Source organism: Natrix helvetica (assembly GCF_964273705.1).
Source record: "Natrix helvetica genome assembly, chromosome: 12".
NCBI lineage: Eukaryota > Metazoa > Chordata > Lepidosauria > Squamata > Natricidae > Natrix > Natrix helvetica.
The window spans coordinates 13,378,746-13,403,994 of record NC_138556.1 but is presented as its reverse complement, the minus strand read 5'-3'; the positions used below and the strand labels follow the sequence as shown (position 1 = coordinate 13,403,994).

Sequence of the window (25,249 nt, the reverse complement as noted above, 5' to 3'; positions counted from 1 at the left end):
GATGCGGGGTTGATTCACTTATTTTGTAAAATGTTTTATCACCCGGGTGATTTCTTTGATAGCACCGAACTGTCGTAGAAGGCGGCTGCTTGGAGTTTTAAGAATTAGAAACACGCAGAGGAATACACGGGGTGGAATATAGCTGCATCAGCGTCGCTATTAGAACAGTTTCAAAAGTCTACATTACAGATTTCCACTCTAATCGTTGAAGGGCAAAATGATTCTTCCAATAAGGCGTTGTAATTTGCTATTTTATAACATCAGCATTATTTTAAACCAGAAAAATCAGGTCGCTCAATTTAGCATGGAGACTCAAAAAATGTGAGAAGTTTGAAAAGGCTCATGGTCCAGATTCTTACAACTTTTGTCCATCCAAACCTGTGGACTTCAGCAGAAGATTTTGTTGATTCTAACAATAGCTCAATACAATACAATAGCAGAGTTGGAAAGGGACCTTGGAGGTCTTCTAGTCCAACCCCCTGCCTAGGCAGGAAACCCTATACCATTTCAGACAGATGGCTATCCAACATCCTCTTAAAGACCTCCAGTGTTGGGGCATTCACAACTTCTGGTGGCAGGTTGTTCCACTGATTAATTGTTCTAACTGTCAGGAAATTTCTCCTCAGTTCTAAGTTGCTTCTCTCCTTGATTAGTTTCCACCCATTGCTTCTTGTTCTACCCTCAGGTGCCTTGGAGAATAGCTTGACTCCCTCTTCTTTGTGGCAACCCCTGAAATATTGGAACATTGCTATCATGTCTCCCCTAGTCCTTCTTTTCATTAAACTAGACATACCCAGTTCCTGCAACCGTTCCTCATATATTTTAGCCTTCAGTCCCCTAATCATTTTAGTTGCTTTTCTCTGCACTCTTTCTAGAGTCTCCACACCTTTTTTACAGGGATTGTAAAAAAAGTTCAGGGATTGCACATTTTGCCATTCCAAGCCCATCACTTAACATGAATAATTGCCCAAAATGAAAGAAGTCATTTGAACACCTCAACTGGGGTTGCCATCAAAAGTATCGCTCACTGGAAGGATCTTGAAATGGGATCACCCTGGATGCTATGTCAATGACAAAGGTTGAAGCAAACACTATTTGAGTTGTGACTCCAGAATAAGGCATTGTTACCATATTTAGCCACAGGGGCATCAGTAAAATGAAAAGGGAATTTTCCAGAATGGATTTATTACTTACACGCTACTCCGTTTCTGAAGACGTTTGAACAGCTTCTGAGTAACAACAACAACCCCTGTAAAATCAACCCAGGTTTGTCCTCTCCTTTGCTAGCAGATGTTCAAAAGAACCTCCTTGGTACCAAATGGAAGGAGTAGGGTTGAAAAGCAATCAGTTGGGCTGTTTTTGTTGGGCATAGCACTTAAATATAGGTGGAAGAACCTCCCTTTGCATTTCTGACCTACTAAAATGAAGCTAAGTTGCATCAGGGTTTCAAAAAGCCAGGATTTTGACAAATGGGGTAGTCAGAATCAGTTTAACCAGCCTGCCAACCGTTAGGTATGATTATGGAACATCTGTTAACTCATGAGTTCAGCTTTTGAGGATTAGTACTCCTTACCTTTATTATTATTATTATTATTTATTAGATTTCTAGACCGCCCCCTCTCCCCGAAGGGACTCGGGGCGGTGTACAGGTATAAATTTAAAAAACCATACAAACAATAGTATACATATCTAAAATTAGATTAAATAGCCCCTGTACGAATTTATAAAAATTAAAAACTTAGACCATAAAACCAATCATAAAAATTTAAAAATAAAACTGAGGTGGGAAAGCTGGAATTAGGCCAGGCCGGCTAGCTGAAACAGGTGGGTTTTGAGCTTCTGACGGAAGGAGCGGAGGTCCGTAGTCATTCTAATGTCAGGGGGAAGGTCATTCCAGAGGGTCGGGCCCATCACAGAGAAGGCCCTTCCCCTAGGCGTCGCCCGCTGGCACAGCCTAGTGGACGGCACCCGGAGGAGTCCCTCTCTGTGTGAGCGAATCGGCCGAAGGGATGTATGGGGCAGGATACGATCCCGCAAATAACTAGGTCCTGTGCCATGGAACGCCTTGAAGATGATGGTCAACACCTTGAAACGCACCCAAAAAGCCACAGGCAGCCAGTGTAGCCCGCGCAGGAGAGGTGTTATGTGGGAGTAGCTAAAGACTCCCGAGATTGCCCGTGCAGCCGCATTCTGAACCAGCTGCAGCCTTCGGGTGCATCTCAAGGGGAGCCCCATGTACCTAATCAGAACTTGAGCTACCAACAAGGTTAGCATCATAACTTACTTCAGCATTACAACCATTTCGGAAACGGAAAAGAAAATAGATCAAATTTATCAGACACGAGAAGACTGGTTCAGTGGTGTTTGAGGCCAACAAATACCTATTTTTCCAGAGAGAAGTAAGCCATTTGTGACACATGGTGTTTTTTCCCACGGTTTTGACGACATGGCTTCTCTTTTGCACTTAACCAACATACTATTTCTATTCATTCAGTTGCCTGTGGGTAAATACATTTTCCCCTTCGTTTGCTACCCACTGGGTGCAAGAGGAAGATAACTAACAAAACAGTCATTTGCATCAAATCGTATTTGCTCACTGTCATTTCAAGCTCTCCAAGCCCTTTTGTTTCCTGCCTGAACACGGTTTGGAGTGTGTTTGCTCACCTCTTCAATTAGTGTACCATTTCGGAAATAAGAGAGGCAAGATAAATCTATATCTATATATATCTATATATAAAAGGCAAATACCACTCACTCATCATGAAATCTCCAGAACCGTAAAGCCTACAAACGTGAAATTTGGCATGTATGCTCCTCTTGGCTTGTAGGCTCTCACTAAGAAAGGATTTTTCAAAATGACCATCAGATCATTATTTCTTATACAGTAATTAACATGTTCTGATGCTAAGGAGTTCTACTCCCCCTCCCCACTTGAAAAGAACTCTGTTCCAACTGCAAGTTGCCTTACATTCCGTTACCTCTAAACTGGCAGACGTTCCACTCCTTCACTCAGGAGCGGTATGGGGCTCCTTACAATACTAAACATCAGTACCTCACCAAAATGTCTATGCCTTTCACCTATGGAACTGCTTCCGGACTCAAGGCGGCGTGAGCGATATTCCCTTATGTGTTTCAATCACCGACCACCACTGAGTCAACGGATTGAACCGGATTTCTCCTGCATTGCCTGATCACGTAGTTTCGTCGCGAAGTACGGGTATACAGCTAGTAGTAAAAATGATGATCTATGACTTCCATTTCAAAATCTTTCGATAGGAAGCTGGTTTAAGCATGAGGTACTGTCAGCAACCAGTTCTGAATTTCGGAAGTGGGTTTCAGATTTGCTCCAAACCTGTTCCCCCTCCCATTTTTATAAAAGTTCTGAAATATTTCTAGATCTATTCTCATCTGGATGTCTTTATCTGGATGCTGGGTGAAAGTCAACAAGTCCAGTCCTCTGTCTGCTAAAGCACTAACTGAATAAGGATTTTGTAGGTCACCAACCTTAGTTACCGTGTTTCCCTGAAAATGAGACAGGGTCTTATTTTCTTTTGATCCCCGAAATAAGCGCTTGGCCTTATTTTCAGCAAGGTCTTATTATTTTTGAGGTGCAGGAGGTGGTGAGTATAGTCACCTCATGGCTGCTGCTGTGTTGCAATATTTTCAGGGAGGGCTTATTTTCAGGGGAGGGTTTATTTTAGTGCATGCGCTCAAAAGCCTCATTGGGCTTATTATCCAGGGAGGTCTTATTTTCAGGGAAACGGTAGGCCTAATGTTATCTGGATTCAGCCAGTTGTGGCTTATGGACTAATCTTAATGTAAGATCAGTCTGCCACCCTAAGTTAAGATTATATACAGTCACAAAACAAACCCTTGCCTTAAATTAAGCTTATCCATGCATAAGTCAATGTACTTTGGGTCACCCTACGCAAGTGGGACTCTGTCTTCTTCCCTGGAATTTTCCACCTGGTTTAGATACAGATTAACAGAGTTGGAAGGGACCTTGTAGGTCATCTAGTCTGACCCCCCCAAAGCAGGAGACCCTACATCATTTCTGACAGATAGCAGTCCAATCTCTTCTTGAAAGCTTCCTGCAAATTTTGTGTGTGTCCCTGGGCATATGTTACAAAGCATATTGATTAAAAACATTTTTTAAAAATGACTTCAATCTAAAAGCGAAACAAAACTACATTTCAAGGAGCTTTAAAAAAAATATTTTTTTTTAAATACAAACAATCCATCTTCCATTAAACTGTGTCATCTGGGTACAAATATCTTGTACAATAACAATTAGAATTTACAACCATATTCATTATTTATCTGCTCATGACTTTATACTGATATACATAAGATATCCGATACTATAACAATCCTCTTCTTGACTTATTTAATTCTATTAATATGTTTTCTATATTTCACTAATCTACTTTCATTTCAAACTTTCATATTGTTCTCTAATCATTGGTAGAATAGTTCCCATATGATGCAATATTCACTTTGTTCCTTCTTTTTAATTGCAAGTGTTAACCTATTCATTTCTGCACATTCTAATATTTTCCTAATCACATTCTCATCCCTAGGAATCTCTTCAATTTTCACAGGGTTGTGCAAATACAATCCTAGCTGCTGTTATTACATGGATAATCAGATATACATTTACTTTACTATAAGTTTCCGGTAAAATCCCCAGCAAAAATATTCAAAAAACATTTCGAATCACTATGTTGTTGTATCATCTTCTCCAACCACGTATGTATTTTTGTCTAATATTTTTTTGGCTTCTACACATGATAAGCCACATATGATAATACGATCCGGGTGCCTGGTGGCATTTCCAATGGATTAAGCTTTTCTGCTGCTTGTCTTCTTCCACCCTTGTCTACGGAGATTCTCGGTCATAATAATCCATAGTACTTTGGGATGAACACTCTTTGAATAGTGCGGAATATAAACAGATTTCCAGGAGAGAAAAAAGAGCAGACTAGGTGACTTTGAAGGCACAGACCGGAAGTCTGGTTCCCCACCATAGAGTTTCCTCCTAGCGCTGGGCTCTTTTTCGTCTGCCGCCAAGAAGTCCGGTTCCCCCATCATAGAGTCTCCTCCTAACGCTGTGCTCTTTTTCCTCTGCCGCCATGAAGTCCGGTTCCCCCATCATAGAGTCTCCTCCTAGCGCTGTGCTCTTTTTCATCTGCCGCCAAGAAGTTCGGTTCCCCCACCATAGAGTCTCCTCCTAGCACTGTGCTCTTTTTCGTCTGCCGCCAAGAAGTCCGGTTCCCCCATCATAGAGTCTCCTCCTAGCGCTGGGCTCTTTTTCGTCTGCCGCCAAGAAGTCTGGTTCCCCCACCATAGAGTTTCCTCCTAGCGCTGGGCTCTTTTTCGTCTGCCGCCAAGAAGTCCAGTTCCCCCATCATAGAGTCTCCTCCTAGCGCTATGCTCTTTTTCATCTGCCGCCAAGAAGTCCGGTTCCCACATCATAGAGTCTCCTCCTGGTGCGGAGTCCTTTATCCTTTTATTGACCAGCGACAGGGAGCCGCATCAGAGGGATGAAAGAGCCACATGTGGCTCCTGAGCCACAGGTTGCTGACCCCTGGCACAGATAAACCTCCAAGTGGCCTCAACAGCTCTCAGAAAGAGCACTAATGGCCAGATGACTGCAAGGAATATAAATCCTTCCACTCTCCACCATTCACTCAGAACTGAAGAAACTTCTTGGATGAGAAGCAAAACGTCTTCACGCAGAACAAGAAAGTCCAGTCGTCTTTTGAAAGAAAGCACCTTTGGGACTTCTGCCCTTCGGTTACCATATTATAGTATCATCATCATCACATGGCATAATTTGCTGCCGAAGAGGCTTATCAATTCTCACTTGCTGGGTATCTAGAAAAAGCAGAAGTCTGCAATGTTAGATATGTATTCTCTCTCTCCTCCCCTCTTTTTTCCCCCACCGCACAATGCATGCGTGTGTGTGTGTGTGTAGCTGTGTTGCTTGCCCAGACACCAGAGAACATACTATAAATAAACGTGCAGTCAATTTACCATCTCTTACATGTGAACTCAAGGCTTACCTTCTCAGCTAGAACTCAAGAATCTCACCATTCTTGATCTGCAGATGTCAGAATTGATATCTACCACAAACCTGGGTGTCTAATTCTTACAGGCATAAATCCAAAGTGATGAATACCCCAGATTTTGATAAATCAAAAGGCCCTAGATTTCTATCTCTATCTTGTAATGTATTAAGATACATTGGGCTAAGTCATTGCTTGGCTACGATGTATGGAATTGCTGGGGTTCACGACTGCGTGAAACAGTGTGCAAATGTACATGTTGCATTGTCTAAATCAGTGTTTTTCATGAGAGCAACTTTTGTCAAAAACACCAAAAACTTGTTCAATGACCGTGGGATTACTGTGCTTGATTGGCCTCTCCATTCTTTCTCCATACTCTGGATCCTTGGTTTCCAAATGAGTTGAAAAAGTTGCTCTCATCAGCAAAGAGGACTTTGGAACGAGGAGCAACAGGACTTTGGACCACTGTGCTTCATTAAGACCAGGGTCAACGCAGCCGTCTACCAGGAGATTTTGGAGCACTTCAGGCTTCCTTCCACAGACGAGCTTTATGGGGATGCTGACTTCATTTTCCAGCTGCCCACACTGCCAAAAGCACCAAAACCTGGTTCAATGACCATGGGATTATTGTGCTTGATTGGCCAGCAAACTCACCTGACCTGAACCCCATAGAGAATCTATGGGGCATTGCCATGAGAAAAATGAGAGACATGAGACCGAACAATGCAGAAGAGCTGAAGGCCGCTATTGAAGCATCCTGGTCTTCCATAACACCTCAGCAGTGCCATAGGCTGATAACTTCCATGCCATGCCGCATTGAGACAGTAATTGCTGCAAAAGGGGCCCAAACCAAGTACTGAGTACATATGCATGCTTATACTTTTCAGAGGTCCGATATTGTTCTATGTACAATCCTTGTTTTATTGATTGCATGTAATATTCTAATTTTCTGAGATGGTGGATTTGGGGTTTTCATGAGCTGTACGCCATAATCATCACAATTATGACAAATCACGGCTTGAACTATCTTCCTTTGCATGTAATGAGTTTTATCTCATATATTAGTTTCACCTTTTAAGTTGCATTACTGAAATAAGTGAACTTTTGCACGATATTCTAATTTTTCGAGTTTCACCTGTATGTGGCTGGCTTCTTGGGTGAGAAAGAAATTGTATTTTGGGTCTCTTACCCTGCAAATTCTTCTTCTGTTCTTGTATTGTAAGAAGGAAACAGCGTCTGCCCCTGCCAGAAGAGATGCCTTGAGGGGCAAGGTAAGTGGAAAGAACAATATGTAGTAAGATGTAGGAATAATAAATATGATCATATCTCATAACCATTTTAGCGTCATATCCATGACATGTTTTAAGATAATAGAAAACCGTTGAGATCCCGAGAGACATCAACAATGTACTTACTTGTGGGATAAGCTTATCTAGATTGCTGTTTCCTCATGTGTGATGGATAATTTTAGACTTTGAGTTTCACAAGCTCATCCTCTTTTATCTGATTGTGTGTATCTTCTCGGACGTTGGGGCACCTTCTTGACACTGTTTTGAATAATCTTTGGGCAATCTTTCTTGGTATTTTGCTCTGCCTGCCTTCCTGTCTGTCTGTCTATCTTTCTTGCAAACATGGCATCAACTAAAACCAACCAAATCTTGTCTTCCGGGGTTTAATTATACAGCATTTTCCTAGAAGGCGATGGCTGAATTTATTCTCAACACTCAAACATTTGGACTCAGATAGTTTAATGCCCTTTTGTCCTGTCTTTGTGTGTGGAGTTGACTAACTAGCTTCACCATTACTATTTGTCATTGTTCTTTCCTGCTGTAGTGATATAATGAATGGAACTCCAATTTGCTGAATATCAAAGACCTCTGAATGAGGTCCAGGAAGAGAAGGAAATCAGGGAGGTTTCATCAGAGGCCGATTTCCTAATCATTTGCTGACGTAAAGTTTGATAGAAGATATAAAAGCCTGCAGGATGAAGGCGACTCAGTTGAGCAAATAGCTGTCTGTGGTCTACGGATATAACCATTAGAGAGAGAGGCAGTTTTTGCAAGAGTCCACATGGACCACGAAGAATACAGATGTAGAGGTGAGTCTGGGAAGGGGCACAGAAGAAGATTTGAACAATGGATTCCCATTTGGGCCGGTGATGCTTTGAGCTCACTTCCATTTTTTGAACAGGATCAGGTATATTGAGACTCTAGAAAGAGTGCAGAGAAGAGCAACAAAGATGATTAGGGGACTGGAGGCTAAAACATATGAAGAACAGTTGCAGGAACTGGGTATGTCTAGTTTAATGAAAAGAAGGACTAGGGGAGACATGACAGCAGTCTTCCAATATCTCAGGGGCTGCTACAAAGAAGAGTGAGTCAAGCTATTCTCCAAAAGCACCTGAGGATAGGACAAGAAGCAATGGGTGGAAACTAATCAAGGAGAGAAGCAACTTAGAACTAAGGAGAAATTTCCAGACAGTTAGAACAATTAATCAGTGGAGCAACTTACCTCCAGAAGTTGTAAATGCTCCAACACTGGAAGTTCTTAAGAAGATGTTGGATAACCACTTGTCTGAAGTAGTATAGGGTTTCCTACTTAAGCAGGAGGTTGGACTAGAAGACCTCCAATGTCCCTTCCAACTCTGTTATTTTATTCTATTCTAAGTCCACTCAATTATTGATAGTTGCAGAAATAAAATGTCCATGTTTAAAAAAACAGGGCACCTGTTTAAACCAGGTGCAAACAGGGTCTAAGAGAAGGATGCTGCTGCTTTTATATTTTACCTGCAAATTGTTTAGGAGTGTATTATAATAGTCCAGCCTTCACCCAAAGAGCTCAATTATGTGTCCTCCAGAAGTTTTGGATCTCAAGGACATCAGCACCAGCCAATGCAGATGATGGAGAGGGATTGATGGACTAGTTGCTCAAACTATCTTAGAAGGGGACTGTATAACTTATTTCTGCCTTACTCCACTGGCCGTAATGCAGTGATGTATGATCCTCAAATATTGCCATACATCAACTGATTGCAACCCCTTGCCATGCTAGCTGGAGTTGATGCTTAATCAGATTCCAACTGTGCTTTTTCAGGAGGCAACAGGACTTTCTTGTTTTTCCTTTTGAACATGTTTTGCTTCTCATCCAAGAAGCTTCTTCAGCTGTGACAACATAATAAGAAATGGAAGGATCCTGTCAGAGCTGAAGAAGCTTCTTGGATGAGAAGCGAAACGTCTTCAAAAGAAAAAAAAAACAAGAAAATACAGTTGCCTCTTGAAAAAGCGACTTTGGGACAATCAAGACCTGGATGACTGAGAATCTCTACAGACGAATCAGATTCCAGCAACTCTTGAAGGGGCAAAGATCTTCCCTTCATTATTTTGCAGCCCCAAAGGTAGGCATGATTTCTTATAGGTAAATTATTTTTTCATTCATTAGTTGCTACGTTTGGCTGCTCATGGGATTGGACACTATATGTATGTAGATTTACTCAGAAATAAATGCCTCCGTCAATCTTATAAAGCATGTGTACCTAAAGATTGTAGCCTACTCATTTCCCGTTTAGTTCTTAGTACAGCAGACGGCAAACGTCCTAGAGAGATTCTATTGATGCTTATCACGCTATATGGGCAAATCATGGCAGTCACAGCATGGATGTGCAAACTGTCCTCGATGGGAAGGAACAGTGCTTGTGAGCTCTCCTTGTTACTTCTTCCTAGGGAAAGAGATGGTGGATTACATTTGCCAGTACCTCACCAACATCCGGGAAAGGCGAGTATATCCGGATGTGCAACCAGGTTACATGAGACATCAGTTGCCCCATGGAGCCCCCTTAGAGGCAGAAAGCTGGGATAATATCTTCAGAGACGTAGAGAACATCATTATGCCTGGGGTAAGGACAGGTGTGCATGTTGGGGAGAAAAGGGGAAAGTGTAAAGGCATTGTCTCCTACCTAGGATCTAACTGCAGATATGTATTCTGTTGCTTTCTCGGCAGAACTACATTTTAATGCCTTGGCAATTCACCTCTAAGGGTAATACTTGAATTGAGGGGGATGGTCTAATTTCTCAGTGCTCTTTTAAAATGGGGAAGAACAATCTTGGCGATTTTCTTGAGCTATCTCTTTCATCTCACAGAGAACATCTTTATACGGCAGATCTGAATGCCAGTGCCAATTTAGCATTGCACCCAACATCAACTATGCTTTGATAACAGTGACAAATAAAGGACTCTTTTTTTTGAGCCCCCCCCCCATTAGATACGAAAAATCAGAACCCGAGTGCTATTTTCTCTTTACAACACAGGACCCTCAGTTTGCCTGATTGAGATCAGTGTCATGCTTAAACAAGTGTAACTGTCGGTTGCATTCGATTAGCCATCTTTACTGGTTTTCGAAGTCATCCTTCCAGTCTTCCAGATGTCATGGGGGAACAAATACACATCTGGTGAGGACCACGTTAGAGAATGCTGCTGCAAACTCAAAGGCATTCTTATTGGATGATGGATAGATCGGTTCTGCGCGCATAAGTGAAGAATTGTTGTATCATTGGCTATGAGACCTAATGGCAATAGCCCTTAGGTTTATATATCGCTTCGCAATGCTTTACAGCCCTCTCTAAGCGGTTCACAGAGTCAGCCTCTTGCCCCCAACAATCTGGGTCTTCATTTTACCCACCCTGGAAGGATGGAAGGATGAGTCAACCTGGAGCCTGGTGAGATTTGAACTGCCAAATTGCAGTCAGCCGCCAGTCAGCAGAAGGAGCCCACAGTACGGCACTCTAACCACTGCACCATTGCTGCTCATAGTTGTAAAAATGACCTGCTGAATTGCAATTTACCTTCTTGATTAAAGACAACATCTCCTTCCAGTTGACCTAAGGTCTTTATGGATGGATCTATGTAATTTTCGTGGCAGCATTATACTCTTTGCTGTTGTCTTCACTCAGAATGTGTTCCAACTTTCCCGTATTCCATGATAGGAATTCTGACATAGCTTAGTTTCCAATCCAGAACACAGTTAGCCAAGGACTGCCAGCTGTTCCAGCAATGTTTTCATTAGCAGGGGACAAAGGAAAATAAGAATCCTGAGAAAGTTTCCTTTCCTTTGCCTGGACAGTTTATTTACATTGTCTTGTCTTTCTTTCGATCCTCTTCATTTCATGCTCATCCTATTTTTCTGTGCTCCTCTCTTCTTTTAGGTTGTCCATTGGCAAAGTCCACAAATGCACGCCTATTTCCCAGCTCTGACTTCCTGGCCTTCGCTCCTTGGAGATATGCTAGCAGATGCTATTAACTGTTTGGGATTTACTTGGGTAAGTAATTCCAGCATTAAGATCTTCTGCTCAAAACTCTAACATTTCAAACTTGAGATCAAAGAATTTGTACTTGATCAGTTACTAATCTGACTACCTACCTACCTACCTAGTACCTACCTACCTACCTACCTAACCCCAGGGCAAATCACAATTCACACACTGCGTATAAAGCAGAGTAGTGTCAATATAGCTGGTAGTGCAATATAGTGGTTAAGGTCATTTTGCACATGTTCAGAATTTATATAGTCATAATACTGAGCCATGGTGGCGCAGCGGTTAGACTGCAGAACTGCAGGCTACTTCGGCTGCCTGCTAGCTGACTGTAATTTGGCAGTTCGAATCTCACCAGGCTCAAGGTTGACTCAGCCTTCCCTCCTTCCGAGGTGGGTTAAATGAGGACCCAGATTGTTATGGGCAATAGGCTGACTCTGTAAACCGCTTAGAGAGGACTGTAAAGCACTGTGAAGCGGTATATAAGTCTAAGTGCTATTGTTAATAAACAAACACCATGGACTGATCAATTGCCTATAACATTCCTTAAACTTTCCACATGGTTAAACTAAATAAGAAAGAAGAAGAAGAGAGGAACTTCTGAAGGTTAGCTGAAAAAAGAGAACATTTAAAGCTGGAGAATTCTGGGAATTGAAGTTCACATAACTTTGCCAAGTTTGAAAAACACCCAGCTGGCCAGTAGCCAGGTGCAGAGAACACCAGGTGCTCTGACTTTGCTTTCTGCTTCAAACCAACTCAAAACCGGGGTGCTTTTTCAGGAACTCCTGCCCGTCATAAATGAATGAAGCAATATCGCGCTTGCTCAACTTATATTTCAGAAGATTTGTCTGCAAATCGTTCTTCCCGTCAGACTCTTAGAAAGGGGGTCCCACCAGGAGGATGCTTACCAGATCACGAGATATGCAGCCAGGCCAGGGAATTGGGTGACTCTTGAGTTGGGTGCTACGTGACAGGAAAGCCTGTGAAAATTGCAAGATGGCACAACTTCAGGGCTTATTCAGAGGCCAAACAGAAGGAAACAAAATGCTAGCTGGGAATCAAAGCTGGTGGCAGGAGGCTGGCGTGACGTGACAGGCTGTTTCTCTCCAGGGTAAACAAAAGGGGAAGCACGTTGCATTGGGAGAAGTTTCCCTTCTCTTGCAGTGACAGAATGACCCTATCCTCACAGGCACGTCAGCTGCGTTCTCTACCAAACCTATGAAACATCCAAAGCATAACGAGGGGCTCATTCTTCCCACCGGTGGCCATATGTGTACAGGTAGCCCTCGACTCACAGCAGTTCATTTAATGACCGTTCAAAGTTACAACGGCGCTGAAAAAGTGACTTTATGTCAGTCTTTCACACTTACGACCATTGCAGGTGAACGAAATTCAGACACTGGGCAACTGACTCGTCTTTGTGACGGTTGCGGTGTCGTGTGGAGTCATGTGCTTCTCCCTTTTTGCGACCTTCCGACCAGCAAAGTCAGTGGGGATGGCAGACTCACTTAACAACCGGGTCACTCACTTAACAACAGCAGTGAATCACTTAACAGTGAATTTCAGAAATTTCCTGACAGTTGGAACAATAAATCAGTGGAACAGCTTGCCTCCAGAAGTTGTGAATGCCCCAACACTGGAAGTCTTTAAGAAGATGTTGGATAGCCATTTGTCTGAAATGGTATAGGGTTTCCTGCCTAGGCAGGGGGTTGGACTAGAAGACCTCCAAGGTCCCTTCCAACTCTGGTATTGTATTGTATTGTATTGTATTGTATTGTATTGTATTGTATTGTATTGTATTGTATTGTATTGTATTGTATTATAGATAGGTAGATAGATAGATAGATAGATAGATAGATAGATAGATAGATAGATAGATAGATAGATAAAGAGACAGAGAGAGAGAGAGAGAGAGAGGGAGGGAGAGAGATGATATATATATAGAGAGAGATATAGATATAAAATAGCTAGCAATCTGACTTAGTAGGGACAAGGGTTAAATATAAATAATAACAAGGTTACGGAGATGGGTTTATCTGAAATATTCCAATGTTTCACATATCTGCCCGTTTCTTTGTCTAGTCTTTGCAACATAGTGGGCCAAACGCCTATACTTCTGGTTCTGCTTTTGCCCACGGCTGTCAGGCAAAGTGTGAAGCTTTGCTGGGAATGCAATCTATCTCCGTCGAATGATTGATTTGCATGCAAACAAAAGAACGTTGCATCTTCAAAGGGATTTGGTTGCTTTAAGAGAGCCAGGTTTCGGCTACAAGGCCGTGCAATTTGCTGAATGAAAAAAAAAAAAACCCAACTAACATTAAGCACTGCTACATCAAGAGTTCCTCACTGTCATCCGATGAAATGCTCTTACCCCCACTGTGTTTTTTCCCCTAAGGCATCCAGTCCAGCTTGCACAGAACTGGAAATGAATGTGATGGATTGGTTGGCTCAAATGATGGGTCTTCCAGAAACATTCTTGCATTATCATCCAAGCAGCAAAGGTGGTGGCATTTTGCAGGTAAATGAGTGGATGAATCGATTGATTGATTGATTGATTGAGAGATTTAATGTGCGTGGCTATCTATTTACCATGTGACTGATTTTGAAGGTTCACTGTTGTTAATATAAGCACGGCAATAGACTTATATACCGTTTCGCAGTGCTTTATAGTCCTCTCTAAGGGATTTACAGAGTCAACCTATTTCCCCCAACAATCTGGCCCCTCATTTTACCAACCATGGAAGGATGGGAGGCTGAGTCAACCTTGAGCCAATCAGAATCAAACTCCTGGAGTGAGCCATGAGTTAGCCTGCTCGGAACATGTGGCTGCATCTGGTACTCCTACGGCCAATTTGGTGACCTCCAAATATGTTGGAGCAACAAATTCCAAAATTCACATGCAGGAAGGTTGGAAATCATAGACTCATGGAATTGGAGATGACTTAAGAGGCCATCTACTCTCTAGTTCCAACACAAATTGAAAATGCCTTTATATCTTCTTGATAAATGTTCTGGTGTCTTATACCATCATTTTATGAACATTCTCTGTAAGATTATAACACAATGTAAGTTTCAATTCTTTCATATTTTCCCATTGTTCTACAATGGTAGAACAATGGTACAACAATGATACTTTGGTACGCAACTGCTTTGAAACTCATCGAATTTGATACTCAACATATTTTGGCATGATATTTTTGTCCCACTACTCATTGTTTGTTTGATACTCAACACACAGGCTAGAACCTGTCAGTGTCAGCTACCTTTTGACTCAATACATTATTCCTTATGGGAAAAATTTGATATTCATCATTTTTGGTACTCATCACATCTCCCGGAACCAATTAATGATGAATACTGAGGTATCACTGTATCTGCATACTATAACCAATTTTTGAAGCCCATGTTATTATACATTATTTTTACTTGTTCTTCTTCCATTTCAAATTTTAATAGAAGTTTATGCATTTTAGCACCTTGCTTAGCAACGCTAACTCTGGTCCCAAATGTTGAGGAATACTGGTAATGAAGTGGCTACAGTAGAAGTTGATTTGCAGGAAGTCATAAATCTTCCTTCAGCCAGGAATTATTAAGTGTCATTTGCTCTTTGGAAACAAGATTTCCTAATCAGATCCTTGCAGAGACCACAGGCATAATACAAACGGAGTGTTTTGACTTTTCGAACACATCCTATCTACGTTTCCTGGTAAAATACATTGGAAAATCCAATAGGGGGAAAACCCACTTACGGTTAGGGTTAGGTCCCCATGAATTCAGACAGAAAAATGTCTGAAACATCCTACCTGATCCTGTTGTTACTTCCTCTAACCCCCATTTTACCTTAAGGTGTCTACCGTGGACCTTACACATTTCTTAAGAGGTCCCTAAGGGGGCGTGCATAAAGCACACCAGCGTGCCAACTGTCCCTGCCCTACTGTCCCAATTATATGTACTCTTTTTATGTATTTATGGCTATGTTTTGCTTATTTATATCCATTCATTTGTGCCATTGTTTTCATGTGTTTTCATACTCGCTTCTTTGCACTTGTTGACAAATATATACATAAATAAACATTACTGTTTGTGACTAATAGACTGTCATTGGAATGAGAGAGGAGAGGCAGTCTGAGATATTTCAGCCTTCAATTCTACACAGCAATGGGCAAAGGATTATAGTCCAAAAATATCTGGGGGGAGTCAAGGGTGCCTACCATTGCTCTAAGATTAAGGGCGCTATACTGCTGCAGTTAGAAAGTCAGCAAACCTTTGATGGAAAAAAATGGGCTGCAACTTAGATTATGATCTTTGGACACAGTCTCAGGATCATCTTGGCATTTGGAGGGACTAGGATATTTTTCACATCAAATATAAGCTACTAGCTGATAACCTGGCGTTTCCCTGGGTATTTATTTATGGGGGGGGGAAATGTCCAGACCAAACATCATTTCTAATGTTGGATTTTCACCCTTACCAGAGGGAGCCCCCTTGTGGAGTACTATGAAGCCATTACCATGGCAACTCCACTGCGCTGTGCAGTAGAAGCCATTTTAAGGCACAACAGGCTGCATCTTAACAGAACACCCACCCCAAGGGGTGTTAGGGGTGTCTTACCCCCACAGTATTTGTTTCCAGAGGGTAAGTCATCTGGGTACCAAGTTTGGTTGAAATTGCTTGAGGCATTCCAGAGTTATGTTGGAACACATGCACACACAGCCATTTATATATATTATATAGATTGTTAAAGGGTTCCCCCCCGCCCGGCCTTCTTCCTACAGAGCACAGTTAGTGAATCAACTCTGATCGCTCTCCTAGCAGCCAGAAAGAATAAAATTCTCGAAATGAAAACCTCTGAGCCAACTGCAGATGATTCCACTCTGAATTCTCGTCTCGTCGCCTACGCTTCTGATCAGGTGAGGTCTTCCTTACATATATAATTCTGTATGAACTTTTAAGTTTTTACTGGAACCCCCTTCTGGGGAAAAATAATCATGGTCAACAGAGGCAGGGAACAGAAACTTAAAATAACGGTGGCCATAAACATGCCCTAGAAATAGAAATGCAGAATAGAATACAGAATAACAGAGTTGGAAGGGGCCTTGAAGGCCATCTAGTCCAACCATCTGCTCAAGCAGGAGACCCTATGTCAGGGTTCCAAATAGCGTCCTCAAGCAAAGAACACCCCAAGGCTAGAAGTTCCTCAAAGTTGCAATATATTAAAAGAGGCATGCTGGCACATCTGGGAAAACCCGAATCTGAAAGTTCCCAGGTTTTCCCACCCAACTGAAAGTACAAGATCCTGCCCCAACACCCAGAAGTCCATCACATGGCCCAATTTTCCACTGCCACGAAGACAGAATCCACCCATCCAGTTCCAGCCAGGTGCAGAGACAAAGGGTGACCTTGAGTTTCTAAAAGAATGTTGTTATGGCTACATATCACCCAACTCTGTATAATCCCCCCTCCCGTTTTCCCACAATAGAAAATGAATAGTAGAAAGAGTGGCAGGCCCGAAGTCCAAAAGAAAAGATGGCTTGCAGGCCTGACACTGTACGCCATTCTGGACAAATGGATGTCCAATCTTTTCTTGAAAACCTCCAGTGATGAAGCATCCACAATTTCTGGAGGCAAAACCCATTCCACGGATTAATTGTTCTCGCTGTCGGGAAAATTCTCCTTGGTTCTAGGTTGGATCTCTCTTTGTTAAGTTTCCATCCATTACTTCCTGCTTCCTATTCATATCTGTCACAGGCACATCGCCCTCTTCACACATGCAAATACATTAAAGCTTTTTTCCCCATACAGCTATGTTCTCAGGTGGCAACAGGACAAGCAACAGGTTTAGCTATCCAACTTGTAAATTGTTAATTCATCTTTTACCAATGAAGAAATAAAAGGAGATTAGTATAGATCTATTTCAAGCTATTTACCGGTAGCTCTTATCAGCTAGCCAATACCTTCTGGGATTTGAACCAGGGATATTTGCATATTAGGTAGATGCATTAACCTTTAAGCCACAGGCTCTCCTCACTTTGTTGGCTGTACCAGGGGAGAGATTTTTTCCCCGGTGGGATTGGCATGCTTCATCCCATAATTGGGTAGACCAGGTTGCGCTGATAGACCAGCCCCACCGGGGAAAAACCACTCAACTTGTAAATTATTCCTTATTTATTATTCTGTGTTTCCCCATATATACTTTCTGAACAGCAGGGGGGGGGCTTGCCTAGGAATGGCATGTTTGAGGCACCTGAGATGCAGACAGGAAAGGATGCAATTTTATGCTGGCACTCCTGAAAATATATACTGTATATGTGTGTGTGTGTGTGTGTGTGTGTGTGTGTGTGTGTATGTATAGATAGATAGATAGATAGATGATAGACAGACAGACAGACAGACAGACAGACAGACAGACATTCCATCCGTCCGCCTGTCCGTCCTCAGGGGCTTACATTTACCTACTACAGTTGTGGGATTCAAACTTTTTACTACCGGTTCTGTGTGGGTGGCTTGGTGGGCGTGGTGTGGCTTAGTGGGCGTGGCAGGGGAAGGTTACTGCAAAATCCCCGTTTCCTCCCGATCATCTGGGACTCGGGAGGCAGAGAATAGATGGGGCGGGGCCAGCCAGAGGCGGTATTTGCTCAAACTACTCAAAATTTCCGCTACTGGTTCTCCAGAACTGGTCAGAACCTGCTGAATGCCACCTCTGACCTACTACCATCATTTATATCTTGCCTTGAATCGGACTGCCAACCCATTTGCTCTTATGGTGTATTCTCGGCAATCTCCAAAGCACCTGAAGGCAGGTCAAGATGCAACAGAAGGAAACTGATCAAGGAGAGAAGCAACTTAGAACTGAGGAGGAATTTCCTGACAGTTTAGAACAATTAATCAGTGGAACAGAAGTTGCCTCCAGAAGCTGTGAATGCTCCAACACTGGATGTTTTTAAGAAGATGTTGGATAGCCATTTGTCTGAAGTGGTGTAGGGTTTCCTGCTTGAGCAGAGGGTTGGACTAGAAGACCTCTAAGGTCCCTTCCAACTCTGTTATTCTGCATTCTGTCCTCATCCATTGATTGTCTCCCATCTGTGTCTTGTTTATCCAGGCTCATTCCTCCGTTGAGAAGGCAGGTTTGATTTCCCTTGTGAAAGTGAGGTTTTTGCCGGTCGATGAGAATTTTGCCTTGAGAGGTGAAACCCTGATCAAAGCAATGCAGGAGGACCGAAACTCTGGATTGGTGCCTATTTTTGTAAGTGCTGTTTGTTCTCTCTCTCTCTCTTTGGGTGATAGCACATTGCTCCATCACATCTGGAAAGTAGGCAGAGCTTTTTCCTGCTACTCTATGACAGAGTTAAAGGGAGATTTGCCTTGTCCTTGACTTAGGACCGTTCAAAATTACAAAAAAAAAAAAAAGCTACTTAGGACCTGCATTTATGGCCGTTGGCAATGGGTTGATACGTTTAACCAATAAAAACCATTGTTTTTATTATGTTTGATTCCTAAAAACAACATTTCCCTTTTTCAAATTGCAATACCATGGGCAGCTGATCTGAGAAAGTATGCATATCAGCCAACAGAAAACTAAAGTGCAAAAACAGAGAAAAAAACACACACACTGATGAATAGGGGAAGAGCTAATCACACCGAGATAGACTGAAAGATCTTTAATCCATTGTGAAAAGCAAGTCTGTATAGATAATTTGATGTTATGGGCCAAAGTCTGCTGCATCAAGGAAAGGAAAGGAAAGGAAAGGAAAGGAGGAAAGGAAAGAAGAAGAAAAGAAAGAAAAGGAATGGAAAGGAGGAAAGGAAAGGAGGAAAGGAAAGGAAGGGAAAGAAAAGGAAAGGAGGAAAGGAAAGGAAAAGAAAGGAAAGAAAAGGAAAGGAAAGAAGGGAAAGAAAAGAAAAGGAGGAAAGGAAAGGAAAGGAAAAGAAAGGAAAGGGAAGGAAAGGAAGGGAAAGAAAAGGAAAGAAAAGGAAAGGAAAGAAGGGAAAGAAAAGAAAAGGAGGAAAGTAAAGGAAAAGAAAGGAAAGAGAAGGAAAGGAAGGGAAAGAAAAGGAAAGAAGGAAAGGACAGGACAGGACATTTTTTTACCAACTCCCCTCCTTTTATTTAAGTTTCTAATTTATTTGTTTTGAAACATTTTAATAAATCTCTGGTTATCTCTAGGTCTGTGCCACTCTCGGAACAACTGGGGTCTGTGCTTTTGACTGCCTTTCCGAACTCGGCCCAATATGTAAGTAATTCTACACCAATTATCTAAAAGGTCCTCCGTGGGAAATCTTAGTTGTTGACTAAGTCTGCTTCTCCTCCAAGTACAAATAGTCCTCGACTTACGGCCACAACTGAGCCCAAAATTTATGTTGCTAAGTGAGACCTTTGTAAAGGGAGCGTTGCCCCTGTTTTATGGCTTTTCCTGCCACATTAGTCAAGCGGATCTCTGCTGTTGTTAAACAAGTAACATGGTTGTTAAGCGAATCTGGTTTTGCTTGTCAGAAGGTCGCAAATGGGAATCACATGACCCCGGGACACGACAACTGTCATAAATGTGTGTCAGTTGTGAAGCATTCAAACATAAATCATGGGACCATGGGGATGCTTGCAATGGCCGTAGCTGTGAAAAACAGTCATAGGTCACTTTTTCCAGTGCTGTTGTAACCTTGAATGGTCAAACGGTTTTAAGACTCCACCACGCAAGGGATTATGGGGTTGTTAAAAGAAGATGATGATTTCTCTCTAGGTGCTAAAGAGGGTCTTTGGCTTCATGTCGACGCTGCCTATGCTGGTACAGCATTTCTATGTCCAGAGTACCGATTTTTTCTCAAGGGAATTGAATATGCCGATTCGTTTACCTTCAATCCTTCCAAATGGATGATGGTCCACTTTGATTGCACAGCGTTCTGGTGAGTTACCCAAAAATGTTCTCCATCCCTCGTCTGTTCTGACAGGCCCAATGGGTGGAATTCTTCCCAATCAGCTTACCTCGCTCTCTCTTTTCATCCTCTAAAAGGGTCAAAGATAAATACAAGCTCCAGCAAACGTTCAGTGTTAACCCCATCTACCTCAGACATCCAAATTCTGGATCAGCGACTGATTTCATGGTGAGATCCTCCGGCTTATCCTTAAGCAAGAATAAGCTACAGAAATCCTTTCTCCCCCCCCCACTCCCCCACCCCCCAAAAAACAGGGAATCAGGATGGGATTCCGAAGGGAATGGAATTGGTAGACTGGTAGCATTTTCCTAGCTCATCTCCCGATTGAAAAATGGGCAGCTAGCTGATTTTACTGCTAGACACAATCTACGGATTTGTTATTGCGCAAGACTCAAACAGAAGGGGCGTGCCTGTACAAAATACACAATTAGGATCATGGAGTCCTAGTGGACAACCATTTAAATATGAGCTGGTCGTGTGCAGCAGCTGCCAAAAAAGCCAACACAGTTCTAGGCTGCATGAACAGAGGGATAGAATCAAGATCACGTGAAGGGTTAATACCACTTTATAATGCCTTGGTAAGGCCACACTTGGAATCCTGCATTCAGTTCTGGTCGCCACGATGTAGAAAAGATGTGGAGACTCTAGAAAGAGTGCAGAGAAGAGCAAGAAAGAGGATTAGGGGACTGGAGACTAAAACATATGAAGAACAGTTGAAGGAACTGGGTATGCCTAGTTTAATGAAAAGAAGGACTAGGGGAGATATGATAGCAGTGTTCCAATATCTCAGGGGTTGCCACAACGAAGAGGGAGTCAAACTATTCTCCAAGGCACTTGAGGGTAGGACAAGAAGCAATGGGTGGAAACTAATCAGGAGAGAAGCAACTTAGAAATTTCCTGACAGTTAGAAATTTCCTGACAGTTAGAGGAGAAATTTCCTGACAGTTAGAACAATTAATCAGCGGAACAGCTTGCCTCCAGAAGTTGTGAATGCCCCAACATTGGAAGTCTTTAAGAAGATGTTGGATAGCCATTTGTCTGAAACAGTATAGGGTTTCCTGCCTAGGCAGAAGGTTGGACTAGAAGACCTGCAAGGTCCCTTCCAACTCTGCTATTGTATTGTATTGTATTGAAAGGGATCTTGGAGGTCTTCTAGTCCAACCCCCTGCTCAAGCAGGAAACCCTACAGCATTTATTATTATTCACAATGATTTATTCTTATTATAAAATATGTTTTCCTTTACAGCATTGGCAAATCCCGCTGAGCCGAAGGTTTCGCTCTCTAAAACTCTGGTTTGTAATTCGCTCTTTTGGTGTGAAAAAGCTTCAGGAGCATGTGAGACATGTAGGTGAATTAGAAAAATTAACGTAAATAAGAATACCTTACCATTTTTATTTTAAAGGTTCTGTCTTAAGCTATTTGGAATTTGTTCATGGGAGGATCGTTTAGATTTAAGCGAATGTTAGTTCACAAATGCAGAAAATGTTGTTTTGTTCATTTCATTATAACTCACCCACAATACACACATGCCAATGGTCCACAGTACCTCTTGTGTATAGGTGATTGCAAATATTATTCTGAAAATGCTTAATGTCAGAATTACATTTTTAAAAGTAAATAGTTCTTTTAAATGTATTTTGTAAAGATACAAAAAAACACCAATAGAATTTCTAGAGTACAGATTAAACTATTTGCACTAACACATGTTAATGAAAAGAAGGACCAGGAGAGACATGATAGTAGTGTTCCAATATCTCAGGTGTTGCCACAAAGAAGAGGGAGTCAAACTATTCTCCAAGGCACCTGAGGGTAGAACAAGAAGCAATGGGTGGAAACTAATCAAGGAGAGAAGCAACTTAAAACTGAGGAGAAATTTCCTGACAGTTAGAACAAGTGGAATTATTTGCCTCCAGAAATTGTGAATGCCCCAACACTGGACGTCTTTAAGAAGATGTTGGATAGCCATTTGTCTGAAACGGTATAGGGTTTCCTGCCTAGGCAGGGGGTTGGACTAGAAGACCTCCAAGGTCCCTTCCAACTCTGCTATTGTATTGTACATGTGATGTGCATGATTTAATAAAATGACTTTACTCCCCCCCCTCAAAAAAAAGAATACCTTACTGATGCCCTCAGTAGCCAACTGTGCTCTACTGCACAACAGGAGATTTGGGCAAATGATGTTTGAGGATCAGCTTTGCTCAGAGCACTTCATGGACCAGTCTTTGACCAGTCAATTATGCTGAATTTTGAGGTTGGAATTGGCAAAAAAAAAATTGGACATCACACCTTTACGTTGGAGGGACTCCAGCGATGAGATAAGCTCTAAGAGGAAACTTTTTTAAGTCCTACAACATACAGGTAGTTCTCGACTTACAACAGTTCATTTAGGGACCGTTCAAAGTTACACTGGGACAAGTGACTTAGGGCCAGTTTTCACACTTACGGCCTTTGCAGCATTCCCCGTAGTCACGTTCGCGGGAGGCGGGGCTGACGCTGCAGCAACACGATGTGAGATCTTGCAGCTCCGAGATCGGCAACTGATTCACATTCTTACGCTTGACAACAGACTCAAACATTGATGACGGTTGCAACGTCCCGGGGGGACATGTGTGTGTGTGATCCCCCTTTTTTTGCGACCTCCGGCCAAGCACAGTCCACCGGGAAGCCAGATCCACTTAACAACCGTGTGACTAACTTAACCCCTGCAGTGATTCGCTGAGCAACGGTGGCAAGAAAAGTTGTGAAACGGGGCAAAACTCACTTAACAAATGTTTCGCTGAGCAACATACATTTGGGGCTCAATTGCGGCCGTAAGTCGAGGACTACCTGCATGGAGCAGTCTGCTCTCCTACAAATTACAGGCAGCCTTGTGGTTTGTTCAAAGATTGTCACCATGGCTGTGGTATTGGAAATAATCATTGGCTTTGTTTTCGGAAATCCCAGGGCACTGAAATGGCCAAGTACTTTGAGTCACTGCTCAGAAGCAACCCCTTGTTTGAGATCCCGGCGAAGAGGCATCTTGGACTAGTCGTTTTTCGTCTAAAGGTAACATTTCCCTATAGTATTTTACTATAACCAATGACATTCTCTTGTGCATTGGACTTCAATCCCCGTCATTTTCCCCCAGTGGGCTGATTGGGAATGATGACACTGAATTGCAGCTCATCAGAACAATGTCAAATTGAGAGTTATAACAGAATAAGAGAGTAACAGAGTTAGAAGGGTCCTTGGAGGTCTTCTAGTCCAACCCCCTGCTCAAACAGGAGACCCTATACCTGTGATGGCGAACCTATGGTCGGGGGTGGTCATTTTCATCCTCCCTAGGCTTCAGGAAAGACTCTGGAGCCTGGGGAGGGCGAAAAACAAGCCCAACAGGCCAACCAGAAGTTCGTTCCCAGCCAGCCCCTCCAGCAGCCAAATCAGAGGAGGTGTGGGAGTCAGGGCAACCTGAGAGCTCCGAGGGGGAAGAGGGAGTGGAGCTGGCGGAGATACAGACAGAGGAGGAGCCTGGGCCATCCGTCAGCCCTCAGATGGAGAGTCAACAGCCCCCAGGTCTGACTGATGAGGAAGAGGAGGAACAGCTGGGTCTAGTGCCTGACGCGCAGATGCACAGAAGGCAGAGGAGAGGAGAGCAGTAGAAATCTGTGGGCTGATCCTTGGGACGGAAGAGCCACCACTGCGAGCAAAGCCCCACTGTAGCTCTGGGCAGGGGGTGGAGATGAATAGATATGGCAGACAACTGTTCATTTTCCGGATGGACTTGTTAGCTTGTTAACTTTTTACCGGGGCTGCTGGCATTCCTAATAACGGAACCTTTTGAGTTCACGTCAGAGGGTTTGTCGTTTTTGGGGAGCTGAGTCAGAACAGTACCTCTCATAACCATGAATGGTTGATGGAATGGTGGTGAAATGACAAAAAGACAAAACAGGATTATTCATGTCTTTCAGCAGTTGTGTGTGTGTGTGTGTATCTTTGAAAGTTTCTTTCTCAATGACTCAACTCCATCTTTTCTGAACAGGGTCCCAACTGGATGACCAAGAAGCTCTTAAAGGACCTGAACAAATCAGGAAAGCTGTTTGTCATCCCAGCAACCGTACAGGAGAAGTTGATCATCCGCTTTACCGTCACATCTCAGTTCACCACCCGAGAGGATATTCAACAAGACTGGGCCTTCATCCAACAGACGGCAGTGAACATCTCCAGTCAATCTCTCCTCATCCCAGAGGAGAAGGCCCCAATCCCCAACCAATTAATCCCCTCTGGTTCAAAAGCAGCCTGTATCCCTCCGCCTATTTTCACCGAGAAAGAAAAAGTTAAAATGGTTCCTCTCGCCAGAATAACGACCCAGCCTCGGCGAGGGTCTCTCAACTCCTCTTTGTCGCTGTTGAACGAATACATCCCCAAAGCCAAAGAGCCTCATTTGGATGAGGTCTTCACAGAAAACAGCCGGCATCTGACCAACTGTGACTTGCCTTCTGTCTTGAGTTTATCAGCTCAAAGCAAGAAAAAAACAGTCCGTTCCTTCAGCTTGGATAGCCCTTTCGAGAACATACCTTGTGCTAGCATGAAATTCTTTTCCAAGCTGCCGAAAGAAATCCTGATGGTCAAGAAAGAAGATCTGAAGAAACCACCCCAGTTTTACCACATGCCCAGTTTTCCCGAATGCACCATTCAGTGTGGTCTCCAGCTACCATGTTGTCCTCTTCAGACTATTATCTAGCTCTTAAGAGCCTTCCTCCACAGCATGGCAACCGAAGTCTGATTATTTATATGCAATATTATAACCTGCGGCCCAGTAATGTCGTAACTGCAGATCTTATTTTTTTAAAGAGAGGCTGTATCCCCAGTCAGTTCATAAAGTAAATAAAATATTTAGTCTTGGCACCTAGAGTTTCAGTTTTCATTCCAGTCGCATTGATTCCATGTACAGATTATTGATTTGGTCC

General features: G+C 42.7%; 1 protein-coding gene across 1 annotated transcript; it reads left to right on the top strand.

Annotated features, from left to right (window-relative positions):
• The first annotated feature begins 7,973 nt into the window (after positions 1-7,973).
• HDC (histidine decarboxylase) lies at positions 7,974-25,178 on the top strand. The gene is made up of 12 exons (XM_081965261.1): positions 7,974-8,166; positions 9,788-9,960; positions 11,267-11,380; positions 13,770-13,892; positions 16,150-16,284; positions 18,474-18,617; positions 19,539-19,605; positions 20,110-20,272; positions 20,380-20,470; positions 21,549-21,647; positions 23,247-23,348; positions 24,322-25,178. The coding sequence occupies exons 1-12, from the start codon at positions 8,139-8,141 to the stop codon at positions 25,021-25,023; spliced, it is 1,941 nt and encodes a 646-aa protein (XP_081821387.1). The 5' UTR covers positions 7,974-8,138; the 3' UTR covers positions 25,024-25,178.
• The last annotated feature ends 71 nt before the right edge of the window (positions 25,179-25,249 follow it).